The 21,096-nt window shown below is 42.6% G+C and overlaps 1 protein-coding gene across 1 annotated transcript; it reads right to left on the bottom strand.

Moving 5' to 3' along the window:
* Positions 1–283: 283 nt before the first annotated feature.
* Positions 284–17,449, bottom strand: atp5mc3b (ATP synthase membrane subunit c locus 3b). Its single transcript, XM_043693567.2, has 4 exons — positions 17,201–17,449; positions 13,051–13,128; positions 6,781–6,983; positions 284–542 (listed from the first exon to the last, which is right to left on the bottom strand). Exons 1-4 carry the CDS (start codon positions 17,237–17,239, stop codon positions 428–430), a joined length of 435 nt encoding a protein of 144 aa, XP_043549502.1. The 5' UTR covers positions 17,240–17,449; the 3' UTR covers positions 284–427.
* Positions 17,450–21,096: the final 3,647 nt, after the last annotated feature.

Below are 21,096 nucleotides of genomic sequence, written 5' to 3'. Positions count from 1 at the left end.
CAGCAAGTCTCCCCACCAGGATATTGATCCCTCTCCAGTTATTATAAACCCTACCCTCCAGCACATCATAAAACATTTCTTCTATGACTAAAAAAAGTCAGTAATGGTTGGAAAGATTTACCTTTTTGGATCATCCTAATTATTTAGTTATTGTATAGATAATCCTCAGTTTACTCTAGATAATCAGTCTATTGTTTTACACAACGACAAGTTGATAAAAAGGCCAAATCAACCACTATATTTAGTCTTAAATTGCAAGGTGCATGCTTAAAATAATCACACATTATATTTGTATCAGGATTTATTGGAACGTTTGAGAACTCACTTAGGAAATATACATTTCCATGACACCAACATAAATACTTGTGGGAGCCACAGTGAAATATTAATTACATTTGTACGTGATTAGGCTGTTAATCAACAAATTTTACATAGCAAACAAAATGAGGAAAGCAACCATTAAACAGAAGAGTCCCATTGCTTCAGACAAGGCAAATCCAAGGATGGCATATGAGAATAATTGCTGCTTCAGTGAAGGATTTCTATAGAATAAAAATAAACAAAACATTATTAAATTCGAGACTGTAAGGTTGTACCTAGAAATCTCAAATCACAAAGAAACTATTGCCTACATGTGGTCATAGCATTACAAATTGACTAAGCAGGCTATCTGTTCACACAAAGTCAATGAGAATGTTCCCAAATTCCACCAATCACCTTAGGTTGCTCTTGCTCATCAAACTGGTAGTCGGTCAGTTAGGCCAAGATCCTGAACTATAGTGAGAGGGATCTGAGTTGAGGTGATGAGGTTATGAAAATGGTAAATAAAAAGCAAGTCTCTGACTTTAAGACATTGAAAGATCTCCACTGTTCAATTAAATAGCATTTTCTCAAGTATTATTTGGAGGCAATGTTTTGTTTTTGGAAGCTTTGCAAGTTTTGGCATTAGAACTAGTTGAAATCAAATATTTGAGTTTTCACCTATTGGCCTGAATCATAATTACATCCATCTTATTAGTGTAGTAGTGATGAGAATTGTAATGATTCTAAGGATGATAGCAACAGCAAAGGACTTTCTATAACAAGCAGGCAGCTCCGTGTTCAATATAACCTGTTATAGATTTTGCAAGTTAATAGGTTAATGGAGTGCTAACGGGTCTACCTCTCACACCACGGCCAGTTCTCTTGCCTTCAAAGTACTCAATGGGCTGTAAAGCACCTAAGGAAATCCTAACGTCATGAAAGATGCAAAATTTGTGCAGGTCTTGCTATCTTTCATGAAGAGCTGGACAAAATATTGTTCTCAGACCACACGGTCACTAAAATCAATGCTCTGATTAATATAGCAGAAGAAACAATTGACCAGGAGATAGTACAGATGCAAACCTTCATTTTGAAATCATTGATTGTTCTATTAGTATTACTTGGAAATATCTGACAATATGCAACGAAATGTCAGTGAATCGTTGAGGCAAGGAGATCCATTTTATTAACAAGTTGGTTATGTCTAAGTATTTGGAATGCATTAACAAATGATGATGCAAAACTGTTGTTTAAGAAAAGGAAAGGGTGATAAGAGTTCAACACTGCATAGATTAATTTTAGAATGCAAAAAGAAGTAGATCCTAAAGCTGTGCAGTGATTAGGGTAAGAGGACCTTTTGTGCATATTGGGAATCGGTGGTGGTTTGGGGGTGCGGACAAGAAACCCAATACAGTGTACATGTGGCTGAGTGAAGCCAAACAATATTTATTTGATATTTTACCTGACAGAAAAGCTTGGAATTCATTCAATTCACAATTAGTTGTAAGATTTTAAATTGAAAACTGCTGTCTTAGTTCATCATCTACTAAACTTGAACCAGTTAACAGCAACTGAGTTAGTTCAGAGTCTTCAATAATCCCATTTTGAAAACGGAGTACAAAAGATTTGTCATAAACTTTTAGAACATAGAACATAGAAGAATACAGCGCAGTACAGGCCCTTTGGCCCTCGATGTTGCGCCGATCCAAGCCCACCTAACCTATACTAACCCACTATCCTCCATATACCTATCCAATGCCCGCTTAAATGCCCATAAAGAGGGAGAGTCCACCACTGCTACTGGCAGGGCATTCCATGAACTTACGACTCGCTGAATGAAGAACCTACCCCTAACTTCAGTCCTATATCTACCCCCCCTTAATTTAAAGCTATGCCCCCTTGTAATACCCGACTCCATACGCGGGAAAAGGTTCACACTGTCAACCCTATCTAACCCCCTAATCATCTTGTACACCTCAATCAAGTCACCCCTAAACCTTCTTTTCTCTAATGAAAACAGCCCCAAGTGTCTCAGTCTTTCCTCATACGATCTTCCTTCCATACCAGGCAACATCCTGGTAAACCTCCTCTGCACCCGTTCCAGTGCCTCCACATCCTTCCTATAGTATGGCGACCAAAACTGCACACAATATTCCAGATGCGGCCGCACCAGAGTCTTATACAACTGCATCATGACCTCAGGACTCCGGAACTCAATTCCTCTACCAATAAAAGCCAGTACGCCATATGCCTTCCTCACCACACTATTTACCTGGGTGGCAACTTTCAGAGATCTGTGTACATGGACACCAAGATCCCTCTGCTCATCCACACTACCAAGTATCCGACCATTATCCCAGTACCCCATCTTTTTGTTATTCTTCCCAAAGTGAATCACCTCACACTTAGCTACATTGAATTCAATTTGCCACCTTTCTGCCCAGCTCTGCAGCTTCACTATATCCTGCTGTAACCTGCCACATCCTTCCTCACTGTCAACAACTCCTCCGACTTTCGTATCATCCGCAAACTTGCTCACCCAACCTTCTAACCCCTCTTCCAGGTCATTTATAAAAATGACAAACAGCAATGGTCCCAAAACAGATCCTTGCGGAACACCGCTAGTGACGGCACTCCATGAAGAAACTTTGCCATCAACTACTACCCTCTGTCTTCTTCCATCCAGCCAATTCCTAATCCAAACCTCCAACTCACCCTCAATGCCATATCTCCGTATTTTCTGCAGTAGCCTACCATGGGGAACCTTATCAAACGCCTTACTAAAATCCATATATACCACATCTACCGCTTTCCCCTCATCAACCTCCTTCGTCACCTTTTCAAAGAATTCAATAAGGTTTGTGAGGCACGACCTGCCCTTCACAAAACCATGCTGACTATCCTTGATCACATTATTCCTATCCAGATGTGCATAAATCCTATCCCTTACAATTCTCTCTAAGACTTTGCCCACAACAGAAGTGAGACTCACCGGCCTATAGTTACTAGGGTTATCCCTACTCCCCTTTTTGAACAAGGGAACCACATTTGCTATCCTCCAGTCTTCTGGCACTACTCCTGTAGACAAAGAGGACATAAAAATCAAGGCCAATGGCTCTTCAATCTCCTCCCTTGCTTCCCAGAGAATCCTAGGATAAATGCCATCAGGCCCAGGGGACTTATCTATTTTCACCTTTTCCAGGATTTCCAACACCTCTTCTCTACATACCTCAAAGCCATCCATTCTACTTATTTGTGACTCAGTATTCGCATCGACGACAATGCCCTGTTCCTGAGTAAATACTGAAGAAAAGTATTCATTCAGTGTCTCCCCAATCTCTTCCGCCTCCACACGCAACTTCCCACTACTATCCTTGACTGGACCTATTCCTACCCTAGTCATTCTTTTATTCCTAACATACCTATAGAAAGCCTTAGGGTTTTCCCTAATCCTACCGACTCAGGACCTTTCATGTCCCCTCCTTGCTGCTCTTAGCTCTCTCTTCAGGTCCTTCCTGGCTACCCTATAACTCTCAATATTTGATTAACATCCTAAATTATAACATTTCACAATATAAATGTACACATACAATCTTTGGTATCTGTGCTGAAATCTTTCAAATAAAAAAAGGACCTCAAAAAATTTATCATATTTCGCATGAGATTCAGAGCTGATTTACTAATTTGTTATCTGGAATGAGGAGATTGTCTTTTAAGGACTGACATGGTTTGTTTGCATTGGAGTTTAGAAGAACATGGAGTGACTTGATAGAAAATGATCTTGACAAAGTGGATGTGGAAAGGATGTTTTCTCTTGTGAGTCAGTGCAGAACTGCGGGGCACATTTTTGAAATCAGGATACACCTTTTAGGATAAAAATGAGGGGAACTGGTTTTCCTTTCAGAGGGTTGTGCAACTTTGGAATATTTTGCCTCAGAAGCGGTGGAGGCAGGATCATTGAGTATTTTTAAGATAGAGGTAGATTGATTCCCTTGCCTAACCAGAATCTAGGGTTATCAGGGGTAAGTAGAATGTGGAATTCAGAACACAAACAGATCAGCGGACTGGGCTCATGGGACCGATTGATCTGCTGTTCTAAAAATGTTACTATGTGACTAAGTCATCCAATGAAATAGTCAATCAGTATGAAAAAGCCCCTGAAAACAAAAACAGCCCAAAACGCAAAAAGAACACAACAGCCCTTGGAAAAAACATTATTCTGACCTCTGAGCTGACCCTAAATTTGGTGGAGACAAGGGTACTGAAGATATAAACAGAACAAATTTGGATAGCCATCAATATTATGGCAAAATAGATGAGTTTGATGCAATGTGTAAAGGAGTTACCGGTAGTATTTTTCAGGGACAGGATACAAGAGTACAGGGCTAAAGGAAAGAAAGAGGAGCTGTGCAGGAGAAAACAAAGAACATATTAAAAATGACATTGTTAGCAACAAGGTGCCTCAACAGTGTAATATGATCACATGACTATTCTAAGGGAAATAAATAGACCAAGACATTTGGGTAGAGGCAATTACAGGTAGAGATTGAAGATGAGTTGCCTGATGGAAGCATTAAGGGAAGATCGTGATGAGGTTCACTAAAAAGGCAAACAAACAAAAACAGAAATTGCAGACGAAATATGGACTCAGAACTCTTTGCCTGTCCACAGACATGGCCACATCTGGTAAGATTCTCCAGAAATTTGTTTTTGTTTGTTCAGATCTCCAGTATCGACAGTTCTTTGTTTTAATTCACTGAAAAGGCATTTGAAGAAGTTGGATAGGTAAGATTTTGCAGCAAAAATGAGACACATTAGAGGAGATGGTTGTGAAATATGGACAAGGAATCAGGATAAGCCAAGGTGCTCTTGAAGATCTATGCCAAGCAACTGTTATGGTCTGAGCAGGAAGCATGGTAGAACATAAATAGAACATGGTAGAAGGTCACAGCACCGGTTTTGACTTACAAGCAGCAAGACATGTTTTGCCAGAGCTAGAGTATTAATACAATCAATCAAGATGAAGTTGTAGATAAAGTCTTTGATCTGATGTGTAAAAGTTGAAGAAGAATTTGTTGTTTTGAAGGAAAGGCATGGGCTGAGGATAGAGGATGATGAACAGAAGAATAAGAAAACTTATTGCAGGGAAGCATCCAAAATTGTTTGAAACAGTGCTTTGAGTGACTTTGGGATATAATATGCAGCATGTGCCTTAAATAATGTGGATAAGGATGCCCTGGAAATAGCTTCAATAATAAACAACTTCTCTCTAAGTGCCACAGAAACTCAGCAGGTCTAGCAGCATCTGTGGAGAATTATTATTGAATCCAAAATGATTCTTCTGAAGAAGTGAAGGGGTTGGAAAAGAGATTTTTTTATGCTGTTGACCAAGACAGGGAGAACAACCAAGTGTAGAAGACTATGAGGGTGCCCAGAGCAAAGAAAAGGAAGTGATGATAATGGTAAAAGAGAGATGGAGATATAAAGCGTAAATGAAGGTGTGAAGAGGAGAAAATGGGTCTTCTGACATTTGATAGAGGAGTCAACAAGACACAAATACGCACAGCCAGACAGGGTGGAAAGATGCAAGAAAAATGGAGGACAGGGGTCGTGGTCTGAAGGTGTGAAAGACAGAACAGATGAATTTGTTAACTTGATCATAATGGATGAACAGGTGGGCTGGTGGAGTGAAACTATTAAGGAACAAGAGCTGCTGGTATAGTTAGTGAAGTTAGTGGAAGTGGTAGAAATGGAAAAAAGGCAGAAGGGGAACAAACCGACATGGAGAACATTGGTTGAAGGGCAGCAACACAACAGCCAGGCTGAATTAGCAGCAATTATACACAAAAATAAAACAGAAGGACAATATGATGCAGAGATTTTTTTAAATTAAAATACTTTTGGGGACAGGTGAAGTGCATTGCACTGTTCAGATTTTTTTTAAATGAATAATTGGGATGCAGCATTTCAAAACCATTCCAGCAGATTTCTAAAAACAAACATTGGGAATGCAGGAGCATAAATGTGCATTTATTCTAATTTGGATAACTTTTGACAGTAGCATAACTATCCTGTTTTAAATGATATATGGACTCAAGACCTGGGTAACCTCACTACATGATCTAGAAACTCTTCAGACTTATGCTGAAAAAATAGTGACTGTGCATAGAGTTTTCTCATTCTCCCAGTGTCTGTGTGGGTTTTCTCTGGGTGCTCCGGTTTCCCCCCACAATCCAAAGATGTGCAGTTGAGATGAATTGGCAGTCCTAAATTGTCCAGTGTTCAGGGGGTTATAGGTTGGGGCGTTAGTCAGCGGTTAAACGTAGAGGAATGGGTCTGGGTGGGTTACTCTTCGGAGGGTCGGTGAGGACTCATTGGGCTGAAGGGCCTGTTTCCACCCTATAGGGATTCTGTGCAGGAACATCCATTATATGAAAATTTTCTGAAAAGGCTGACCATTTTGTTGATTAAGATTACCTGGCATAACCAATAATAAGGCTACCAAAAACGGTTCCAATTCCAGCGCCGGAACCAGCCACTCCAACAGTGGCAGCTCCAGCACCAATGAACTTTGCAGCAGTGTCAATATCCTGTCTTGTAGCACTTGTCTGGAACTCTCGCAGCACATCTTGAATAAATGAATTTTTGCCCTGGGTCCTTCTCAGAAACGTTGTGTTCTCCTGGAATTAATTCAGAAATTGCAGTTATAAAATAATATTTCTGTCAGTGAAATCATATTTGACGTTGCTCTTGCATGATCAGAGTTTACATATAAAGTACACATACAAACAAACAAACAATCTCCCTACCCAATGTTACCACTTGCCTGCCACGACAGATACACTTCCTTACACTTCATGGTATGTACAAGGCAAGAGCAGGATTTATTCAGTTAATGGTCGGGCCTGGGGAGTGTCTTCAAACAGAGAGACCTAGGAATTTAGGTACATAGTTTCTTGAATGTGGTGACACAGATGCACACTGGTGAAGAAGGCATTTGGCACGCTTGCCTTCATTGGTCAGAGCATTGAGTACAGGAGTTGGAATGTCATGTTATAACTGAACAAGACATTGGTTAAGGCTGCATTTGAAGTACTGCTTACAATTCTGGTCGCCCTGCTGTGAGAAGGATGTTATTAAACTGGATAGGATGCAAAATGATTCGCAAGGATGTTACCAAGTCTGGAGGGTTTGAGTTATAAGGATAGGCTGGGTATTTTTTTCCCCTGCAGTGTAGGAGATTGAGGGGTGACCTTATAGAGGTTTATAAAATCATGGGGGAATGGTTAGGGTGAATAGCTAAGATCTTTTTCCCAGAGTAGGGGAGTGTGCAAAACTAGAGGTTTAAGGTGAGAGGGGAAGATTTAAAAGGAACTTAAGGAGCAACATTTTACACAGGGTGGTGCCTATATGGAATGTGCTACCAAAGGAAATGGTAGAGGTGGGTACAATTATAACACTTACAAGATATTTGGATAGGAAGGTTTTTGTGGAATATGGACCAAATGGGACTAATTTACTTTAGGAAACCTGGTTGACGTAGATGAAGTGTCCGAAGGACCTGTTTCTGTGCTGTATGACTGAGTCTTTCTCTAAGAATTGTACCATAAAAGGGTATTGGCAACAATGGACTCTGGCCAATGATAGTGCTTGGAAAGCTATTACAGTGGTTTGCCATTGCCTTCTGCAGTGTGGTTGACCAAGAGCTTCTCCTGTTCTTATTGTCTGCTATCAGGTGTATTGTAAGGATTTACAACGGATTCTCACATGAGAAGGAGGAGCTCGCACTTGGGAGATCTATAAACAAGTCGGTGTGGAATGGTAAAGAAACGAATGTCGCTAGAGATTTGGTGATCAACCGATAGCTGCAATTGAGTTTTGAAAACTGGATAGTGCTTCTAGTAGGTTCACGGATTCTGGGCTCAATAATTCAAGCTAATACATGGGGAATAGAAATAGAGACTTGCTGAAGTGATGCAGCCTTAACGAATGTCTTGTTCAGTTATAACATGACATTCCAACTCCTGTACTCAATGCTCTGACCAATGAAGGCAAGCGTGCCAAATGCCTTCTTCACCAGTGTGCATCTATGTCACCACATTCAAGAAACTATGTACCTGAATTGCTAGGTCTCTCTGTTTGAAGACACTCCCCAGGCCCGACCATTAACTGAATAAATCCTGCTCTTGGTTGTCTTACCAAAATGTAACACCTCATATTTATCTAAATTAAAAACTCCATATGCCCTTTCTCACGCCACTAGCCAAGTTGATGAAGATCCTGTTTTATTCTGACATAACCTTCTTCACTGTCCACTCTTTCAGCAATTTTGGTGTCATCCACAAACTTACTAGCCATGCCTTTGAAATTCTCATCCAAATTCTTTATATAATAACAACCAACAGCCTCCACAAATCTCCCTTCCCACCTATCCGCTCCACCCTCCTCTCTGACGTATCACCTTCATCCCCACCCCCATTCACCCATTGTACTCTTTGCTACCTTCTCCCCAGCCCCACCCACACCCCCATTTATCTCTCCACCCTGGTGGCTCCAAGACTCCATTCCTAATTAAGGGCTTTTGCCAGAAACGTCGATTTTCCTGCTCCTCGGATGCTGCCTGACCTGTTGTCCTTTTCCAGCACCACTCTGATCTCTACTGTGGTTTCCAGCATCTGCAGTCGGAGGAACATACTACAGCAGGACTTCGGAGAACTAGGAAGCAGGCTGAAAAGCAGGTCGTCCAGGGTGGTTACCTCCGGTTTGCTTCCAGTTCCTCGGGCTGGTGAGGCCAGAAACAGGGAGAAAATGGACTTGAACGTGTGGCTAGGGAACTGGTGCAGGAATTCTTTGGATCACTGGGGTATGTTTTGCGGTAAGCATAAATTATACAAGAGAGACGGTTTGCACCTTAATAGGTTGGTGACCAGCATTCTGGCAGGCAGGTTTGCTACTGCAACACAGCTACGTTTAAACTAAGTAGAGGGGGGGGAGGGGACAAACTGGATGTTTAAGAAGGAAATTGAAGGGAAAGTTAGAACAAGGGAAGTCATGAAAGACAACTGTTCAATGAAGCAGAAAACTCAAAACGGGATCATGCTGTAAAGTTGAGTGAAATAGGAGTTGATGGGAAGGGTGAGGGCAGTAACAAATTAAAAATACTAGATATGAATGCACGAAGCATTAGAAATTAGATGGATGAGCTTGAGGCCCTTTTGGAAATTGGCAGATACGATATTGTGGGGATAACTGAGAAGTGGCTTCAAGTGGACAGGGCCTGGGAAATGAATATTCAAGCTACACGTGCTATCGTAAGGACAGACTGATGGGCAAAGGGGGTGGGGTGGGCCATGTTGGTAAGGGATGATATTCAGTCCCTTGCGCAGGGGGACTTAGAATCAGGGGATGTAGAGTCAGTATGGATAGAGCTGAGAAATTCTAAGGGTAAAAAGACCCTCTTGGGAGTTATCTACAGACCCCCAAACAGTAGTCTGAATGTCGGATGTAAGTTGAATCAGGAGCTGAAATTGGCCTGTCGCAAAGATGTTACTACAGTTGTTATGCGGGATTTCAACATGCAAGTAGACTGGGAGAATCAGGATGGTATTGGACCTCAAGAAAGAGACTTTGTGGAGTGCCTCCGAAATGGATTCACTCTCTGGAGCCTACCAGGGAGAAGGCAATTCTGGATCTGCTATTTTGCAATGAACCAGAATTGATCAGGGACCTTGAAGTGAAGGAGCCATTGGGAAGTAGTGACCATAATGCAATAAGCTTCAATCTGCAATTTGAGAGGGAGAGGGTACAATAGGAAGTGACAATATTTCTGTTGAATGAAGGGAACTATGGAGCTATGAGGGAGGAGCTGGCCAAAGTTCAATGGTGCAATACCTTAGCAAGGATGACAGTGGAGGAACAATGGCAGATATTTCTGTGTATAATGCAGAAGATGCAGGATCAGTTCATTCCAAAAAGGAAGATAGATCCTAGGAGGAGGCATGGGTGGCCGTGGCTGACGAGGGAAGTTAAGGAACATATAAAGTTAAAAGAGAAAAAGTATAACATAGCAAAGATAAGTGGAAAAACGGAGGACTGGGAAGCTTTTAAAGAACAACAGAGGATTACTAAGAAGGAAATACGCAGAGAAAAAATGAGGTACGAAGGTAAACTGGCCAAAAATATAAAGGAGGATAGTAAAAGCTTTTTTTAGGTATGTGAAAGGCAAAAAAATGGTTAAGACTAAAATTGGGCCCTTGAAGACAGAAACAGGGGAATATATTACGGGGAACAAAGAAATGGCAGAAGAATTGAATTGGTACTTCAGATCTGTGTTCACTGGGGAAGACACAAGCAATCTCCCTGAGGTAACAGTGCTTGAAGGACCTGAACTGAAGGGAATTTATATTTACCAGGAATTGGTGTTGGAGAGGCTGTTAGGTATGAAGGTTGGTAAGTCCCCGGGGCCTGATGGTCTACATCCCAGGGTACTGAAGGAGGTGGCTCGAGAAATCATGGATGCATTGGTGATTATTTTCCAGAGTTCGATAGATTCGGGATCAGTTCCTGCAGATTGGAGGGTGGCTAATGTTATACCACTTTTTAAGAAAGGTGGGAGAGAGAAAGCAGGAAATTATAGACCAGTTAGTCTGACCTCAGTGGTGGGAAAAATGCTGGAGTCTGTTATAAAGGATGAAATTACGACCCATCTGGATAGTAGTAACAGGATAGGTCAGAGTCAGCATGGATTTATGAAGGGGAAATCACGCTTGACTAATCTTCTGGAATTTTTTGAGGACGAGGGAGATCCAGTAGATGTAGTGTTCCTGGACTTTCAGATAGCTTTTGATAAAGTCCCACATGGGAGGTTAGTGAGCAAAATTAGGGCGCATGGTATTGGGGGCAAAGTACTAACTTGGATTGAAAGTTGGTTGGCTGACAGGAAACAAAGAGTAGTGATAAACGGCTCCATTTCGAAATGGCAGGCAGTGACCAGTGGGGTACCGCAGGGATCAGTGCTGGGACCGCAGCTTTTCATAATATATATTAATGATATAGAAGATGGTATTAGCAATAACATTAGCAAATTTGCTGATGATACTAAGCTGGGTGGCAGGGTGAAATGTGAGGAAGATGTTAGGAGATTACAGGGTGACCTGGACAGGTTAGGTGAGTGGTCAGATGCATGGCAGATGCAGTTTAATGTGGATAAATGTATGGTTATCCACTTTGGTGGCAAGAACAGGAAGGCAGATTACTACCTAATAAGGGGCAGTACAAAGAGATCTGGGTGTTCTTGTACACCAGTCAATGAAGGTAACCATGCAGGTACAGCAGGTAGTGAAGAAGGCTAATAGCATACTGGCCTTCATAACAAGAGGGATTGAGTATAGAAGCAAAGAGGTTCTTCTGCAGCTGTACAGGGCCCTGGTGAGACCACACCTGGAGTACTGTGTGCAGTTCTGGTCTCCAAATTTGAGGAAAGACATTCTGGCTATTGAGGGAATGCAGCGTAGGTTCACGAGGTCAATTCCTGGAATGGCGGGACTACCTTACACTGAAAGACTGGAGCGACTGGGTTTGTATACCCTTGAGTTTAGAAGACAGAGGGGATCTGATTGGGACATATAAGATTTTTAAAGGATTGGACACTCTGGAGGCAGGAAACATGTTTCCGCTGATGGGTAAGTGCTGAACCAGAGGACACAGCTTAAAAATACGGGGTAGACCATTTAGGACAGAGATGAGGAGAAACTTCTTCACCCAGAGAGTGGTGGCTGTGTGGAATGCTCTGCCCCAGAGGGCAGTGGAGGCCCAGTCTCTGGCTTCATTTAAGAAAAGAGTTGGATAGAGCTCTCAAGGATAGTGGAATCAAGGGTTATGGAGATAAGGCAGGAACAGGATACTGATTAAGGATGATCAGCTATGATCATATTGAATGGTGGTGCAGGCTCGAAGGGCAGAATGGCCTACTCCTGCACGTATTGTCCTCACCTTTTCCCTGATAAAAGATATTGGCTAACGTTGGCTCCCACTACGGCATTGTACATCGGAGAGATGACTGAACTAAAGCTAGTGAGAATTTGAGCATGATTAGATTCCCTACAGTATGGAAACAGGTCATTTGGCCCAACATGTCCACACCGACTCTCCAAACAGTAACCCACCCAGATCCATTCCCCTACCCTATATTTACCCAAACGAATCCATGTAACACTATGGGCAATTTAGCATGGCCAATTCATCTAACCTGCACATCTTTTGATTGTGGGAGGAAACCGGAGCACCCAGAGGAAACCCACGCAGACACAGGGAGAATGTGCAAACTCCAGACAGACAGTTGCCCAAGGCAGGAATCAAACCTGGGTGCCTGGTGCTGTGAGGCAGCAGTGCTAACCACTGAGCCACTCTGCCATCCCAAGCAGTAGAATATTAGTTGAACTCAAATTTAAGCAGAGTACAAAGTAGGGGGCCAACACAAAAGCATTGCAATAACCCATTCTAGAAGTATAAAGGACATTTACCAGGGTTTTAACAGCAGATGAGCTAAGGTAAGGCAGAGACAAATAATGTTGAAGAGATGGAAGACGACGGTAAAGGTGGAGAGGATGAAAGCACAGTCAAATAGAATAGCAAGACTGCCAACAACTTTCTCTGGCCTCAGACAGTACTTTGATCACTCTTGGATATCTAACCGCTTGCATGCCCACTTGAACTTTTGATCACATTTTTAAAAACATTTATACTTACTTTTCCAAACCGAGCCTCTGATGTCAACATTACTGACACGGAAAGAGGTCTACAAAGAGCTCCAGATCTATAGCGAACCTAGTTAAGAAAAAAAAAGAAAATCACCTATCCGCATACTTTTGTCTAAAATCTTTACATGGTCTCTTAAGATAACAGGTGCATTTTACATACTTGAAAACATATAGGTTAATAACTGACAGCAAGCATAGATTTGCGTAAGTAACAGAGGAAGTTGAAGAAGATGGTGCAGTTCACGTTGTAGATATAGATTGCTAAAAGATATTTGATAAAGCACCATGTAAAAGGCTGGTTAGTAAAATCGAAGCCTACAGGTTTAAAAAGGTAATGACAATCTGGGTACAAAATCAGTTTTAAAACAAAAAGTAGAATAGTGATAAACAGTTGCTTTCAACTGGAAGGAATTGCATAGTGGTTGGAATTAGGCATGCAGCTCATTTTGGCATATATTCATGGCCTGGATTTGAGTATACTGTACAGGGCATAATTACAAAGTTTCCATGGGTGGTGAAATTCAAAAATATGTAAAATACTAGTTAACTTTTTGTAGTAAACAAGGGATTGCTTTATTCCATCTCCAGTTTTACTGGATCTCAGGATATAGGTGAATTGGTAGATGTGCTTTATGGCAGAGAAGTGTGTTATTTTGGTAGGAAGAATAAGGAAAGTAAACATAAACCAAACGGTTCGAATTTCATGAGGTGCAGGAATAGAGATACCTGGAAAAAGGTTGTACATACAGAAAACTCTGAGGCTTAGTCAAGAAGGCTGTTAAAAGAGGTTGTGGGTAAGTTATTGGAGGGAATCCTGAGGGACAGAATTTGTATGTTTAGAAAGGCAAGGAATAGTCAACATGGCTTTGTGCATGGGAAATCATGTCTCACTAATTTGATTAAGTTTTTGAAGAATTAACGAAGAGGATTGATGAAGGTAGAACTTTGGACATGATCTAAATGAACTTCAGTAAGATGTTTGACAAGGTTCCTCATGGTAGACTGGTTTGCAAGGCTACATCACATGGAATACAGGAGAACTACGCATCTGGATACAGAACTGGCTTGAAAGTAGCAGACAGAGGATGATGGTGTTGGAGAGTTGCTTTTCAGACTGGAGGCCTTTGACCAGCAGTGTGCCATAAGGAATCAGTGCTGGGTCCACTGCTTTACATCATTTATATGGTTTGTATTTGAACATAGGAGGTATGGTTAGTAAGTTTGCAGATGACACCAAAATTGGAGGTGTAGTGGACAGCGAAGGAGGTTACCTCAGAGTATAATGGGATCTTGATCAGATGAACCAATGAGTGGTAGATGGCGTTTAATTTAGATAAATGGGAGGTGCTACATTTTGGAAAGGCAAATCAGGCAGGACTCATACACTTAATGGTAAGGTCCTGTTGAACAAACAGACTTTGGAATGCAGGTTCATAGTTCCTTGAAAGTAGAGTCACAGGTTGATTGGACAGTGAAGGTGGTGTTTGGTACACTTGCTTATATTAGTCAGTGCACTGAGTACAGGAGTTGGGAGCTCATGTTGCGGCTGTGCAGGACACTGGTGAGGCTACTTTTGGAATACAGCATGGAATTCTGGTCTCCCTGCAACAGGAAGGATGTTTTTGAAACTTGAAATGTTCAGAAAAGATTTACAACATTGTTGGCATAGTTGGGAGGATTTGAGCTATAGGGAGAGGCTGATTAGGCTGGGGCTGTTTCCCTGGAGCGTTGGAGACCGAGGGTCGACCTTATAGAGATTCACAACGTCATGAAGGGCATAACTAAGGTAAATAGACAAAGTCTTGTCCCCAGGGTAGGGAAGTGCAAAACTAGACGGCTAGGCTTAACATGAGAGGGAAAAGATTTAAAAAGGGATCTTGTGGCAACTATTTCATGCAGAGGGTGGTGCATACATGGAATGAACTGCCAGAGGAACTGGTGGAGGCTGCTACAAATACAACACTTAAAAGGCATCTGAATGGGTATATGAATAGGAGGGGTTTAGGGAGATATTAGCCAAGTGCTGGCAAATGGTACTAGATTTATTTAGAATATCATATCTGAATGGACAAGTTGGACCGAAGGGTCTGTTTCCCTACTGTACATCACTACGACTCTAAGAAAACAAGATCCTGCTTTATAAACTGGCACAGAATATAAATAAAATTGTGCCAAGCTTTTAAAACTCACTGGTTTGTCCCCTATGGAGTCTTGTTCCAATTCTGGACAAATCCAATTTTTTAGAAAAGGAGAGGGTTCAGAGATTTACGCGAATGGTATTTGAACTTCAGTTGCCTGGAGAATCTGAATTAGTTTGGGAGGCGAAGGGAAGATTTATTTGGGTGTTCAAAATCAACAGTTTGAAAAACGAATAAAGTAAACAAAGAAAAATTGCTTCCAGTGGCAGAAGAATCAGCAATCAGAGATTTAAGATAATTGCCAAAACATCAAAAGCAAAAATGAGAGATTTATGATAATGGACTACCTGAAAAGCTGGTTCAAGTAAAACCAATAATGGCCCAGAATTTCTGACCCTGCTCAAATTAATAAATACCCACTTAACTTTTATTGACTTCTGCATTAGAGATTATTGGACAGGAGCTTCCACCTATGAACCTGTCCAGAAATCCCGAATCTAGCAGTGATTATCATTAAAACTACACCCCCTTATACAGCACTGAACATGGCAATACATTTCAACATCCAGTTGACAATTTGAAAGTTAATGTGAAGGTGTAAATGTAATGTTAGGTAAGTGATGACTACTTAGGGTCGGATCAGGAGGGGCATTAGATGAGGTCATATTATTGGGGGTATCTGGTCGGGTTGAGTTGTGTTACGCCAAGGAGGGAGGTTTGACAGGCCAGGTTGAGATGCCGGGATTTCAGGTCTGGGCATCATGTTCACAGGAGTTTGATTGGGTGGGACATGGGTTCAACAGTGAAGCAGAGTTCACTTTAATTGTTGCCGAAGAGTTAAGTTGTAACTCTCTATCTTTTCCTTGGTAACTGTGAATCATAAACCTTCACATTCTGACTTCATTGGTCTTTAGACCCTTTGGTCCAACTCGTCCGTGCCGACCAGATAGCTTAACCTAATCTCGTCCCATTTGCCAGCATTTGGCCCATATCCCTCTAAACCCTTCCTATTCATATACCCTTCCAGATGCCTTGTCAATGCAGGTTATATACCTGAAGTGCTGTGCTTTTCCAGCACCACTAATCCAGAATCTGGTTTCCAGCAGCTGCAGTCATTGTTTTTACCTGGTTATAGACCAACCTCTATCACTTCTTCTGGTAACTCATTCCATACAGCACAACCCTTTTCTGAAGAGTTTTAGTCCCAACAGGAACTTCTCATTGAAAGGTACTTCCCTCGCACACAATTACGCCGAGATTTCTGTATTGTCCCAACCCGCAACACTGTCTACACTGTTGCAACAAACACAAGCCAATAACTCAACAGGATGACGGGAGGTCGATCCAGAGGCCTCCTCATCATAGACTCTGTCAGCCTTGAGGCGGGATTTCCATTCGCAATTCCCCCGCCTAATTAAATGTTCTCGGCCATCGGAACTTTACAAAAAGGAAGGCACGAGATTCCGCCCAGCGGTGATATTTCAGGAGCAGATTGGTCGCATTTAACTACGGTAACTGCAAAACTCCTTGAGATCAAAGTCAAATAAGGGCAAACCTTAATCAGCCGCCCCTGGATTTCGCAGAGAAACCCAAGGGCCCGGGGTGTGAACAGTACATTAATTACTAGGCTCTGGAGTTCATGTGAGCTTGCACAATCGTTGGTGCGGACAGAGACAGTCAGATGACAAGTCTGTGTAAATCAGATACACGACTATTCACGCGGAATTCTTCCAAATACATTAATTACCAACGACCACGTCTCAACGCCTCGGTCATGGCAACTACCCCATCGCAGGATCTCTTACAAACACTTTCAACAGACATTTGACCGCAGCCACCCAGGGAAGCAAAGTGAGAATCACAAGTCCTTGGGCCTAGGACGACAGGGAGCAGCACATCCCGTTCGGAGTCTCTTCCCGGATGGAGCTGCAGCTGGAGCTGGAGCGAGCGGGCCGCACTCCTGCTCGGAGCAGGGAGGGTCACTTTCTGACGGTCACTTACCGCAGCTGCGGCCGGGGCCAGTCTCGCGGCGGTCAACATGGCAGCGGCGGGAGAAGGTCAAACAACCGACGCACGGTCTCTTTCCCCCTTGAACAAGCACAGGCTGACGGTTCGGGCGGCGCGATGTCCACCTAGTGTCGGTGCACGGCGAGCAACGTGCGGCTGTGGGTAGAGAGCGGAAAGGCCAGTGTTTTCTGAACAGCAGTCGGTCCGCTCCGACCCGGCTCGGCTCTCGGTCTCTCTCTCCTTCCCCTTCCAGCCACCGCAATCAGGCAGTGAGTGCGCATGCGTGTGAGTGCACCCAACCATCCGCCTGGAGCACTGTTACAGAAACCCTTCATATTAACAGCATGGTCTCTTCCTCTACTCCCCCTCGTATGGATATCACCCAAGAGTTGCAACAGTATATGTCTGTGCAAACCATTTTTTCCCCTGAATGTTCAGAATGTATTTTTAACTCCCTTTTTTTCATAGGAGACGCGCAATAAATGGCAAGGCCTGCATTGATAATCCTTAACTATCCTCTTCAGCCAGAAATGCCACCGTGGTCTGCTCCTGGGCCTGGCCAAAGTGGCCATAAATAGGTCCAGGCAGCGGGCCGTTAGGGCTGACTGCCTGCCCCTCTTCCGCGGTTACATTAGAGCCTGGGTGTCTCTGGAAAAGGAGCACGCGGTCTCCACCAATACCCTGGAGTTGTTCAGGGAGAGGTGGGCGCCGCAAGAAGTGGAGTGCATTATTTCCCCCTCCAACTCTATTTTGATTTAATCCCTGCCCTGCCCTTCACTGTTTGATCACACAGTATTGCCCTTTGATGTAAAGGGCACTGCTTGTCACTGGCCACTCTGGTGTTTCCTTTCTTCCTGGTGGTGGAAATTTGAATAAAGACTCGTGCACCTTGTAAAAAAAAATTTTTAAATGCCACCGTCTGAGCGTCCCCTGCAGGTGCCCACCATCTCATTCAAATTCCATTTGATCCATGTGATATCAAGAAACAGCTGGATACTGCAAAAAGGTATGCGCCCTGACAACACTCCAGCAGTATTACTGGTGACCTGCGTTGGCATCTAATTGACAATGTGAAAAATGTCCAGGAATTTCCTGTATGCAAAAAGGAGGGCAAATCTAACCTAACCGATTATGCCTTTTCAAGTCTACTCTTGATCATCAGCAACATGCTGGAAAGTGTCGTCAATAGTGTTATCAAGCAGCATTTGCCTAGCAACGATCTGCTCACTGAGACTTACTTTAGGTTACACAAGGAGCACTTAGCTCCTGATCTTATTAATAACTTTAAATTAAATATGGACAAAAAAAGTTGAACTCAACAGTGAAATTACAGTAGATGTCCATAACATCAAGACCACATTTAACAAAGTGTGGCACCAAGAAGCCTGAGTAAAATTAGAGTCCATGGGAATCGAAGGAAGACTCCACACTGTTTGGAGTCATACCTACCACTTTGTGTGTGTGGCTGAGGCAGGGGCAGGAGGCAGATCGGGAAGTCTCCCCAGGCAACAATAGGAGTCCTGATGAAGGTCTTATGCCCAAAACGTTGACTCTGCTGCTTCTCGGATGCTGTCTGACCCGCTGTGCTTTTCCAGCACTACACTTTTCGACAAAAGGAGTTAGTTATGTCTGCCCTGGGCAGCTCAATCTGTGTGAACGGTGGTCGTGCGGGGTGATGGAGCTGAAAACCATGTACTTGTGTGTGTATTTATGTGTGTGAGTGAGTGAGAGAGAGAGATCCCGATTGTGGCGGTTACTGGGCTGAAGGCTTTGCGGGGATTGAGGGGAAAGGTAGGCCTGACGTGGGTTGGACCGAACTTTGTTCACTGGCAGCGCCCACTGCCAGCTCGTGGTTCCTTCCCAAATCCCTGAATTAAAATAAATATTAGCGGTTTTGTTTGTAATTCTCTTTAACAAAAAAGAAGTTGCAATCTGCTTTTTCCACTGCACTTTGGTTCCAAAGCCATGCCCTGTTTGTTGCACTCCAATCATTTTCAAAAAAAGACAGGATGAGCACGTCCTGTGGGTTGGAAAAGAAGCACAAATAGTTAACAGTATATGCTGCTCTTCAAGCACCCATGGTGCTTCCCTCTGCTTAAATATAAATGTAACAGTAGAAAGTAGATAATTTCATACCATGGGCTGATGTGGTTTGAAAGGTTTTGGATGTCTGACATGTAAACCCAGCACTACGCTTTAAAGACTAAACCGAGCAACCTACATCGATGATCTCCACTGTAGAAGTGGAATCTGAGTGTTGTGGCTCTGCCAAAAAAAATACTTTCTAGGTTGAAATAGGTCACAATTGTCAAAATCCAAAGATAAGCTGTTTGCAGAGATAACATGGTGATGGGATTCAAGCTACCGAAAGCATTACCATATAAAAACTAAAAGAACTGCGAGTTCTGTAAATCAGAAACAAAAACAGAACTTGCTGGAAAAGCTCAGCAGGTCTGGCAATATCTGTGCAGAGAAATCAGAATTAATGTTTTGAGTCAGGTGACCTTCCTCTGAACATTCTAACGTTAACTCTGATTTCCCTTCACAGATGCTGCCAGACCTGTTGAAAGCATTCCCATCATGGAATGCAATATTTTGCACTGTTTCATCAGCTTCATATTGGAGCAGTAGTTTGCAGGGTTATTTGGAACTGTGAGGGCTAAATCCTGCCACTGATCCCACTACTGTCCCACTCATAGCTTATTCCAGTCAACAATTGTTCCAGTCAACAATCTGACTTAGCTGGGTTATTACAGATGGTGCGCAAAATGCTTAACTAACATAGACTTGGGCGTTACCTTGGTTCATTTCATCAGAATACCAGCCTGAGCCAGAAAGCTATAGGTTCAGGATTCACGATATGCAATTTTGCATATTATTTAATCTAACACTTAAATGTAGAGGGATGGTATGGTGTTAGGTGATATTTTAGAGACAAAACAAAACTGCAGATGCTGGAATCCAAGGTAGATCTTTTGGCTGTTAATTTGAGATTTTGCCTGCTTTATGTGGTGGTGGTGGTGGGTTTTGTTTGAACTAGAGGCCTGTGACTAGGAGTGTTCCGCAGGGATCGATTGCTGGGTCCACTTTTGTCATTTATATAAACAATTTGGATGAGAATTTAAGAGGCATGGTTAGTAAGTTTGCAGATGACCCCAAAATTAGTGGTATAGTGGACAGTGCAGAAAGTTACCTAAATTACAAAGAGATGTTAATCAATTGGGTCAGTGGGCTGAGGGGAAACAGATGGAGTTTAATTTGGATAAATGCAAGGTATTGCATTCTGGTAAAACAAACAAGGGCAGGACTCATACAGTTCATGGTAGGGTCCTGGGTAGTGTGGAACAGAGACCTAGGGCTTCAGGTATATAGTTCTTTGAAAGTTGTCATAGGTAGACAGGATTGTTAAGAAGGCATCTAGCCTTTGTTTCTCAGACCATTGAATATAGAAAATGGGATGTGATGTTGAGGTTGTACAAGTCATAGGTGAGGCCACTTTTGGAGTATTGCGTATAGTCCTGAACACCCTGCTTTCGGAACGATATTATTAAATTGGAGCAGGTTCAGAAAAGATTTAACAGGATGTTCCTAGGATTAGAAGGTTTGAATAAAAAGGAGAGGCTGGATAGACTGGAACATTTTTTCCACTAGAGCTTGGGAGGTTGAGGGGTGACTTTATAAAAATCATGAGGGATATAGATAATGTGAAACGCAAAGTTCTTTTCCTTCGGGTGGGGAGTTCAAATCTAGGGTGCTTATTTTTTAAGGCGAGAGGAGTAAGTTTTAAAGGGACCCATGGGGCAACCTTTTACACACAGTGTTTGTACGTGGAATGAACTACCAGAGGCAGTGGTAGCTGCAAGTACAGTTACAACATTTTGAATACATTT

This window comes from Chiloscyllium plagiosum, unplaced genomic scaffold (genome assembly GCF_037043375.1).
Source record: "Chiloscyllium plagiosum isolate Xiang-an unplaced genomic scaffold, Cpla_swu_hap1 HiC_scaffold_7, whole genome shotgun sequence".
NCBI classification, from domain to species: Eukaryota; Metazoa; Chordata; class Chondrichthyes; order Orectolobiformes; family Hemiscylliidae; genus Chiloscyllium; species Chiloscyllium plagiosum.
This window is presented reverse-complemented; position numbering and strand designations above follow the sequence as displayed.